An 11,314-nucleotide genomic window follows, 5' to 3' on the forward strand; every position below is an offset into this window, starting at 1 on the left:
AAAATACTGTGGATTTGTCTATTTCTCTTGAAAGTTCTAATGATTTTGCTGTGTATATTTTGATTCTATGTTATTAAAGACATATGAATTTATAATTACATTAACTGTGAAAATTTTGTCATTATGCAATCTTTTTTTTTTTTTAGATTTTATTTGTTTGACAGAGCGAGAGAGAGATCACAAGTAGGCAGAGAGGCAGGCAGAGAGAGAGGAAGGGAAGCAGGCTCCCCACTGAGCAGAGAGCCTGATGCGGGACTCGATCCCAGGACCCTGAGATCATGACCTGAGCCGAAGGCAGAGGCTTTAACCCACTGAGCCACCCAGGTGCCCCTGTCATTATGCAATCTTTATCTTTAGTGATTTTTAAATTTGATCTTCTAGGATACATGGTCTTATTATTAACATAGGTATAAATGCATTCTTTTTTTCAGTGTTTGTATTATGTACATCTTCCATGCTTTTACTTGAAATCTATCCTTATATTTTAGATGCATCCCTTGTAAGGAAATATAGTGCTTGAAAAAAAAATCTGTTCAAAATTATGTATGCTTAGTTGGGGGAATATAGATTATTACCTTTTTTTAAACAGCAGTTCATATTTATGCTTTATATTCTATGAGTTGTGACAAATGTATAATGACATGTATGTAGCATTGTAGTATCATACAGAATAATTTCTCTGTCATAAAAATCTGCTGTGCTCCACCAATTCATTGCTTCTTTCCTCTCTCTCCTAGCCCCTGGTAACCTCTGATCTTTTTGCTATATCCATAGTTTGTCTTTTCCAGAATGTTAAAGAGTTGGCATCCTACAGTATGTAGCCTCTTCAGATTGTCCTCTTTCACGTAGTAATATGTGTTTAAGGTTTCTCCATGATAGCACATATCTTTTTTAGTGGTGATAAATATTCCACTGTCTAGATGTACCATGCTTTATCAATTCACCTATGAGAGATATCTTAGTTGCCTTCATTCTTTGGGCAATTATAAATAAAGCTGCTATAAACATTAGTGTGTAGAGTTTTGTGTGAATGTAAGTTTTCAATCATTTGGGTAAATACTAAGGAGTACAATTGCTGGACTGTATGGGAAAGAGTATGTTCTGTTTTCTGAGAAATTGCCAAGCTCTTTTCCAAAGGGACTACATCATTTTGCATTTGTACCAGCCACAAATGAGATTTTCTGTTGATACTCATCCTTATAAGCATTTGGTATTGTCAATGTTTGGATTTTAACCCTTTTAGGAGACTTTTAGCAGCACCCCATTGTTGTTTTAATTTCTAATTCCTTAGTGATATATGATATTGAATATTTTTTGGTGTGCTTATATGCCATCTATGTATCACTTTTGGTGAAGTGTCTGTTCAGATCTTTGTCCATTGTTTAATTGAGTTGTGCATTTTCTTATTGTTGAATTGGAGTATTAGGAGATGTCCCAATGGAAAACTAGCCTTAAATGATGACAATCTTAATGTGAGGAACAATATTGATAGTGTTCCATTTATTTAACCATACTTTAAAATATATTTTTTCCATCTTTCTTTTAATTCAGAGTATACATGTTGATAATAAACCACTTAGTCCAGCACTGTCAGAAATGGAATACATATTTATTTAATTCAACTTTTTCTTGACTTTATTTTTAGAGAAAGCTAAATTTCCAGCATAATTAGATGCCACATTCTTAACCTATCTATTAGTTAACTTTCTTATCCTTCTCCAGGTGAAACTGTACTCAGTGTCTTTTGAAATTCACAAGCATAACTTGCTTATGACAAATAGTGTGATACTGAATGGAGAAATGGTATATTTTTTAGAATCCTGAAGGAAGAACACAATAAGATAAAGGATAATAGCAGTTCAGTTCAGTAATATAATTCTCTTTGAATTTGTTGCAGTTTTTATTTAATAGTTTTCCATTAACAGAAGAAATCATTTGGCTGTGAAATAAATCATATGGGTGTGAAAAAGCACAAAACAAGTAAAAAATATTCCACCTACCAATGCTTAAGCATAATGACAAAATAAAAACAAAGTAATGAGGTCTGAGGTTCTAACACATTGAAACCTGGAGCCATAATGTGGAGAGTTGTAGAATTTGAAAGCAGAGATAAATAAAAATGAAGAAAAGACACACTGACTGAACAAAAATTTTTAACCTACCATGTGTTCAAGAGGTAGAAACACTTTGAGAAATCTCCAGTGAAAGCATTTCAAGCTAGATATTTCTCTGGGGAAGTTTTATTTTTAATCATGAGCCCAATTTACCTAATAATTACAAAGATATTAAAATTATTTATTTCTTACTGGGTAAGTTATGGCAGTTTGTGTTTTTTGAAGAATTGGTCTACTGCACCTGTCAAATTTGTGTGCATAGATTTGTCCATAGTATTCTCATATTATCACCACATGTTATCACATAATATCATAATATTTGTCCATAATATTCCCATATTATCACTTAGATGTGCATTGTCTCTAGGGATATACCTTGTTTCATTTTGATATTGGTAATTTGAGCCTTTCTTTTATTTGTTTCTCTCCTTTCATTCTTATTAGATGCTTGCCAATGTTATTGATATTTACAAAATAACAGCTTTTTTGTTTCACTGATTTTCTCTATTGCTTTTCTGGTTTTGATTTATTGTATTTCTGCCTCTTTATTCTTTCTTTCTGCCTGCTTTGAGTTTATTTGCTCCTCCTTTCTGTGTTGAATGAGGAAAGCTTAGATTATTGATTCAAGACTTTTCTTCTTTTCTTTTTTATGTATAATTATTCTTTTTTAAAATTTTATTTTTCGGTATAGTATTCTTTAAATTATATGTACATATGTATATATTTAAATGTTTCAAGTTTTTAAATTCCCATTAGTTAATATGTAGTGTAATATTGGTTTTAAGAGTAGAATTTAGTGATTCATTGTCTACGTATAACACCCAGTACTCATCATAACAAGAGCCCTCCTTAATTCCCATCACCTGTTTAGCCCATCCCCCACCTGCCTCCCCATTTTTCCTAATTTTTTTAACTTTTTTCCTTTTTAACATATTTCTTTTTTTTAAATTTAATTTTATTTTTTCAGTGTTCCAAGATTCATTGTTTATGCACCACACCTAGTGCTCCATGCAATACTTTCTTCACAATATATGCCCTCCTTAATACCCACCACCAGGCGCACCCAACACCCCACCCCTCTTCCCTCCAAAACCCTGTTTGTTTCTCAGAGTCCACAGTCTCTCATGGTCCCATTTTCTAATGTAAGTATTTCATGCTATTAACTCTTATCTCAGCAGCACTTTTGCACCGTACCAAATTTTTTGATAATTTGTATTTTCATTTTACAGTTTTCATATAATTTTTCTGTCCCACCCTCTATCGCCTGTCCTTCAGAGAAGAGGCTGACAACAATGTTAGATCTTTTGTTATTGTCTGAGGGATCCCTCAGGCTCTGTTCATTATTATTGTTATGCTTATAACATAGCTTATTTTCTCCCTAATTCATATTGTATATGTATGTTGTTTCTTTGTCAAGTTCACTGAATCTATTCTCTGTGGCTTCCATTCTTATGTTGAGCCTGTTTATTGAATTTGTTTCTATAACTAAGTCTTTCATGCATATTCTGCTCTGCACCTACCTGGCTTTTCTTCAGGCCAGTGCACACCACCTCAGTCTTTCTAGAAATGTTTGTTTTTTCTACCTTACATATTCAGATCCTCACACTTCCTACTTTTCTGAGAGCTTTATGAATTGTTTGGGAAGGAAGACAGCTGTCAGTATTTGCTCACCATCTTATCGGAACTTCCTCAGATTTTCAATGTCCATCTTTGGAGTAATTTCAGTTTTAGCATCATCAGAAAATAATCTTTAAGGCACTTCTTTTCCTTCATCTGATTAATACTTTTAATTTATTGTGTTCCCATTTGTTGTTTTCACAAAATACTCAAATAAATCCAACTCAATTTTTAAAAATTTGAAACTTCTCCAAGTATTTTCTAATTTTAATGATTTTTTTTTTCAGTTATAAAATTTCTAGTTGATTGTTCTTTATGTCTTATTCTTTGCTGAGGATTTTTTCTTTCTTTCTTTTTTCTGTTGTTCCTTTCTTTCTTCTTTTGTTCCTTCTTCTCTTACTTTCTTTTTCTCTTTCCCCCCCTTCTCTTTCTTGATTTTCTAATTTTTCTTTTCAGCCAATGTCTTCATAATTGTTCACTGAAGCACTTTTACAATAGTTGCTTTAAAATATTTATTAAGTGATTTAGATATTTGGTATTTATAGGTAATTCTAACACCTCTTTCATTGCAGTGTTGCTTTCAATTGATTGTCATTTTTTCATTTAATTTAAGATTTCCCTAGTTATTGGTATTACAGGTGATTCTTTTTATTGAAATCTGGATAGATTTGCTATTATGTTAGGAGTCTCTAGATCTTACTTAGACTTTCTGTTATAGCTGGTTTCCTCTGAGACTGGTCCAGCAGTAGAAGGCAAGAACTCAGCCATGTTACTGCCAGATGTGGGTGCCCTACTTGGCCCTTCTCATCAAGGTGAAGGGGGGGTTCCTCATTAACAGCTGGTCAGAATAGGATTTTTAGGTACCCACAGACCTCTGCTGGTAGGAAGGAGAAGAGGACACTTTCAATTTTTGAACCCAGTTTTTGATGTGTTTTCAGATATCCATGTATAAAAGTAGATGGGATCATTACATGTTGGCAGTATCAGACACGCTCTATAGAAGAGATGCCTTATGGGGGCCAACTCCTTATCTGGTTTATCACTAGGACAATTATATCTTAGATGATCTTATATAGCAAAGATTTTTTTTCTTAGCATACTTTTTTTTTTTTTTTGAGGTTGTAGGCCAAAACATGTTTGGATAAACCCACTACTCAAACACTTAAACACGGCAAAAATTAGGAAGTCAGATATTTAGGCCTAGGCTTAGGAGTGGGTTAACCATTGGTTTAGATGTCATTATCTCAGAAGCAAGATTAAACTCTGTATAAAGTTTTAAAAGGGGGGAATAGAGAATGAGAGACAAAATACTATCAACAGTTAATTACAGATCAAAGAGTTGCTAGTAAACTTGGGAATGAAAGCAAAACAAGAAGAGAGGAAGAGTATGTTCCTCAAATCCAGGGATGAAGAATGTTCTATAAGAGACAGATTATATGACAACATAATACCAGATATTTATTGAGCTCTTGAAGTAAGCACTTTAAATGACCTAATTTACCTTCATCAAACAAAAAAATCAATAAAAATTATGACTATGGATTATTCACCCAATGTGATAGTTAATGACACCAAGACACTGAGTGGTTAAATAAAGCTGGTACAAGTCATTTAAAGGGAGTTAAACATACCATAAAAACACACACAAAATATCCTTAGTCAGAATTTAACAGTATTGACTTAGTGTAATTTAGTAGAAATACATTTGGTCCACAGCATTTAGACTTGTCACAGATGCCTTTAGGTGAAGGGATGATTCATCAATTATCTTTATGTCTAGGTAAAAAGGAAAAAACAGGCAGAGGAGGAAAGAAAAATGATATTTATTATCTATATCATCGTGTTTTTCTCAGTGTCTTAGTATGCTGATGATAAGAGTGTGGCTCCTTCTCATAAGGCACCTGACAGTCTCAGGCACTAATAACCAGTTTTAAGTGATGATATATGCACGTGCGCGCACACACACACACACATAAGTACATACATATGTATGATCAATCATGTATGTATATAATTGAATAACTAAAAAATACTAATGATATATGCTTTTTGAATAAATTATGCAGTGATAAACATCAACACAATATATTTGAAGCACATTTATGTAGGAAGTGACTTAGTAATTTCTTTGTTGTATCATGGGAAAAATACTACAAATCATTCCATAATGATTTTGTGCTTAAATTCATTTAAACAGAACTTGTAATATAAAAACATTGAATCCAAAATAACAAATAATTTTCCTGAGAATTGATTAAAGTAAGGAGAGAGAAGAAATACAATGACAAATTATCTATTGGCTCTCTCACTAAAGTGTTGTGTGTATAGTGTTAACCTTAGAAACAAAACGGTTGGTTATTTTACCAGAAAAAAAAAAAAGTTTATTTGGGAATGATGAATGACAGAGAATTACAGTTTGGGGCATGAAGGCTATAGGCAAATCCAACAAAGAAGAAGGATATTATTTTATGGAGAAGAAGGTGGAATCTGGGAGAAGTTGTTTTGAACAAAAGTTCATTGGAGAACAGCAAGAACTTAGGGTGATGATGATTTCTCATTGGCCAAGTTGCAGGGGTTGTCGGTTTATTGTAGGAGATGCAGTGTACCTCTTTCTGTGTTGGGGACTGTAATTAATGATTCTTTTCTGCCCTCCGTTTTTCTGGTGAGGTCTATAATTGACAATTCTTCCTGTAACTGACACTGAGTGGTATGGCTCCTCCCTTTCAGCTTCCTCTTCCAGCATCCCAAGTCCACTTCAGTGAGGTTTCCCGCTTTTAATTTTCACAACATTTTAGCTATAAATACAGTCAGATCAATGCTTTTGAAAAAATGATCTTTTTCACAACATCTTTAAATGCTTGTTTCACTTGCCGGTTCCTTAAAGTGTAAATAAAGGGATTCAGCATAGGAGCAACAGAGGTATTGAGCATAGCTACACCTTTTGTCAAAGCAACCCCTTCCTTTGCTGATGTTTTCACGTACATGAAGATGCAGCTTCCATAAGAAATAGAGACAACTATGATATGGGATGAGCAGGTTGAGAAGGCCTTTTTTCTCTGTTGAGCTGAAGGGATTTTCAGAATTGTCTTAAGGATGTAAGAATAGGAGACAATTACTAACACCAAAGTGGACATAAGAGTAAGCACAGCTAAAACAAAGCTCATGAGCTCTAGAGTACTTGTATCTGTGCAAGAGATCTGCAGTAAAGGAGCAGAATCACAGGTGAAATGGTCAATGACATTGGAGTCACAGAAATCCAGCTGCAGGCCCATGGCCAGTGGTGGGAAAATTACCAAGAAACCAGCCAGCCAAGAGCTGACACAAGCTGATAACAGATCTTGTTACTCATGATGTTTGTATAATGCAAAGGCTTGCAGATGGCCACGTAACGATCATAGGACATACAGGCCAGAAGGAAAAACTCTGTCGAGCCAAGAAGAATGAAGAAAAACAGCTGAGCTGCACAAGCTCTGTAGGAAATAGATTTGTCTCCAGTTAGGATGCTGATCAAAAATCTAGGATTACAGACAGAAGTAAATGAAATTTCTGAGAAGGAGAAATTCCCGAGGAAAAAATACATGGGGATCTTCAGGTGGGAATCCAGCAAGGTAAGAATGATGATGGTGAGATTTCCAGTAACACTCAGTACATAGGTGAGAAATAGAAAGAAGAAAATTACAACTTGTACTTCTGGATTATCAGTCAGACCCAGGAGGATGAATTCAGTCACTGATGTTCTATTTTTCATTTCTGGTGGTTGATTTTTCACCAATCTTACTGGCAAAACTCAATATGGACAATAATAAATCAGTTAGACAAAACCTAATATCTGTCCCTATTTTTTAAAATAATGATTGTAAAAAATTATAAAAGTGAAATTATGACTGTATTTTCACACAAAGTACCTGGCGCTTAAAAATTTTCCTTCTATAAATACATTCCTCATTTTCCCCAATTCTACTATACATTTTATGGGCATATCTTCTGTGTTTAATATCAATCTTACTACTCTGAATAATGTCCTCTGATTCTTTGTTACACGTTTGCTCTACCTCCATTTTTACCAATGTTACGTGGGAACTATATTGACTGAACATGAACTCTTCTCATGCTTCACTTTTTTCCCCCTCAAATACAGAGGACATTATGTTGTTTTTTTTTTTTTTTAAGATTTTATTTATTTATTTGACAGAGAGAGACACAGAGAGAGAGGGAAAACAAGCAGGGAAGTGGGAGAGGGAGAAGCTGGCTTCCTACCTAGCAGGGAGCCCAATGTGGGCTCAAACCTTGGACTTTGAGATACTAACCTGAGCTGAAGGCAGACTCTTAGAGAGTGAACCACCCAGGCACCCACATTATGTTTTCCTTATATCATCTTTTTCTGAGCATAAAATCCCTAATGCTGTTAGAAATTATTGATCAACCTAACCCTAATTAATACTTTCTAGTGAAAATTCTAAGTGTTCTTTTTGGGAAGTAGTGAATACTACCTCTATAAGTTTATTTATAACTGTTTTCATTGTAAAAATTCAGAAACCAAGTCATTCTACTATTGCATTATGAACTTTTATTTGTATTAAACAACAGTTTATATAAGTAGTACCCATTTTTTTTTCAAGCCATTATACATTCTATTTCCAGATACACATTGAGCCTTTGGACTCCTACCTCTATCCTTGATTCTTTAAAAAATGGTGTCTTTCTAAACCAAGAAACAGACTCTTAACTATAGAGAACAATCTGATGGTTACCAGAGGGGAGGTGGAAGGTAAGATGGGTAAAATAGGTGAGGGGGATTAAGGAGGGCACTTATTATGATGTGCACTGGCTGATGTATGGAATTGTTGTGTCACTGTATTATGCACCTGAAAATAATATAGCACTGTATGTTAACTACATTGGAATTAAAATGTCAAAGAAAGGTATGTCTATATGAAAACTTAATTAACTCAGTTATTTTCACTTTATTATTCAAGATTCCTAATAAAATAAATTTTAAAAATCTAGTTAATAGCTGAACATCAAAAAATATGTTCACAAAATGTTGTTAATGAAGTTCAGCAGTACTCATTTATAGAAATTAGATACAAACCCCTTATGTATATTATTTAGAACTGTCTTGGACACCCATACCAGGAATATCCATCAAGTCTTTCTAAAAATGTATCAATATTAAGGAAGGTTTGCCATATTCTACATATTTCAGTTAATTGCTAAAAATTACCATTTGAAATATTTTTACATTTACATTTATTACACTATTGAATAATGTATATACATATATTATTATATATATATTGAGAGAAAGAAACACACCATGGGTAGTCACTGGTATATAATGAATAGAATAGAAACTGAAACATCAGATAAATATAAACAGATAAACATAAATATAAATATATATAATATATAAATATAAACAGGTAAATATAAACAGAGGATACTTACATATTGCCAAAAGATTGATAGTGTGAAATACTGAATGCAAACTAATATATTCAATTATGTTAAATCAAAAGACAAATTTTAGACTAATGCTTCATGGAGAAATAACTGTTTTCCCTGTCTTCCTACAAAGCTATACATTTCCTCATAAAAACCTTGATGTTTCATCTCAAAATATTTAATAGGACAATTTTCTCATGTTTTTCACAACCATTGTCCCAAATCTGGAATCCTGAAATATCCCACCTGCCATCTTACTAGCAAATCTTTAGATAAAAGTCATCAAAGAAAAACAACCTAGAATTATTTTTTGATAAGCTATTTTGATATTTCACAGGTGGCCATTTCCATTTATTTTCCTGAAGAAAAAAGTAAACCTAGCACCTTTAATGTGTTTTGCTACAGAAATATTTTTTTTTTTACTTTAGAAAACATCCTTTGAGATAAATTCTTAATGACTTTTGGGAAAATAGTAATAGGGTACTGATGAATCATGGACAAGATCAACTTTGGGAGTATATTTTAATTGGTTTATTATAGGACCTGTGTCCCAGGAGAATTCTAAGTAAATTGTCCAGCAGGAGATGACCAGGTATTTGGGGGAGAGGGAACCTTCCTAACAACAACAAACAAAACACTCAACATTTTTTAATGTTCATATTCCTATGACATGCGTTATCGTTTTTAACACTGTGGGGAACCAGTTTACAGCATGAAAGGCAACTGGTAGGGACTGTGGAGTAAAAAGCACTTACTTCCACTGCTTGTAAAATAATTTTAGAATTATTGAAGACTTTTGAGATATATCATTCCAACTAAAATTTCCTTAAGGGATATTTCTTTTAATTGAACTAAAAAACAATTTTACATATAGGGGCATCTGGGTGGCTCAGTTAGTTAAGCGTCTGACTCTTGGTCTCTGCTCAGGTTTTGATCTCAGGGTCATGAGTTTAAGGGCCTAGTTGGGATTTATGCTGGGCGTGGAGCTTCCTTAAAATAAAATAAAAATAAGTAAATAACTAGTTTATATTTAAATTAGAAGCAACTCAAATTTCACCTTTATACTTCTATGTTATTTTCAACATGTTGGTGTAAAACCCAAGACATATTTTATTATATAATGTGCACCAAAGCTATTCTTTCTTAATGAGGAAATAAATCAGTTTATTCCACTCTGAATAAATATAACACTAAAAAAACTTTTTTGAAATAATATCTTCTTGTTAAAACATAGTGTATAAATGAAAACTGGGATATTAAAGTTACTTTTGTATAACCAATAATGGTACTTGACAGAGATTTAGTTGATAATTGGATTATTAGAGACTTCATCGTTATTGTAGAGACAAGCATAATTGAAGAAAAATCACAGCATGAGTATTTTCATTTTAAAAGAGTTGTTTTCATGTGGTGTATATAATTTTAAGCATTTTAGACCTAATTAAGAAATCTTCATTTTAAACAATAGTTAGCCATTTGGCTTCAATAAACATTTTCAGTGTCAATTTTAATGGCTGAATATAGTTTCAGTTTATGGATATGCCATGAGGTGTCAAATCCCTCTTTGCCGAGCCTTTAAAATTTTCCCAGGGGGCGCCTAGGTGGCTCACATGGTTGAGCGTTGGACTCTTTCTTGGTTTCCACTCAAGTCCCGATCTCATGGGTCATTGAGCCCTGTGTCAGGCTCCACAGTCAGCACAGATGTCTGCTTGAAGATTCCCTCTACCACTGCCCCTGCTCTCTCTCTCTCTTTCTAAACATAAAAAAATAAATAAAATATTTGGAAAAAAAATTTTCCCAGTGTAAGTAATTTTAGAGTGCATAGACACACATATACATTTCAGCCTTGTTGTCCTATTACCTTTTGGGAGTTATTTCCACAAAAGGAATTACTGATCATAATTTTGCCTACTTAAAATGTTCATACATATTTATATATTTCTCTAGAGTAATGGTCATTTATGTTTTCTACTTTAATAAATAAGAAGGGCCATTTTGACACAAACTCACCATGCAGAAGATGAATAGTTTCAACTTTTATCATGTGGTAGAGAGTAAATGCCACTGCCCCCCATCCTTGGATGCAAATTTTTTACATATTTTTTTATATATATTGTGTGTGTATATATATATATATA

At 33.3% G+C, this 11,314-nt stretch overlaps 1 protein-coding gene across 1 annotated transcript; it reads right to left on the reverse strand.

The window, feature by feature from the left end:
* Nucleotides 1-6,538: 6,538 nt before the first annotated feature.
* Nucleotides 6,539-9,094, reverse strand: LOC111157910 (olfactory receptor 6C76-like). The gene is given in 3 exon segments (XM_022519636.1): nucleotides 6,539-7,050; nucleotides 7,053-7,481; nucleotides 9,061-9,094. Coding segments are annotated over 3 exon segments (975 nt in total).
* Between the last annotated feature and the right edge of the window lie 2,220 nt (nucleotides 9,095-11,314).

Source organism: Enhydra lutris, unplaced genomic scaffold (genome assembly GCF_002288905.1).
Source record: "Enhydra lutris kenyoni isolate GAN:26980312 unplaced genomic scaffold, ASM228890v2 scaffoldscaffold56, whole genome shotgun sequence".
Classification (NCBI taxonomy): domain Eukaryota; kingdom Metazoa; phylum Chordata; class Mammalia; order Carnivora; family Mustelidae; genus Enhydra; species Enhydra lutris.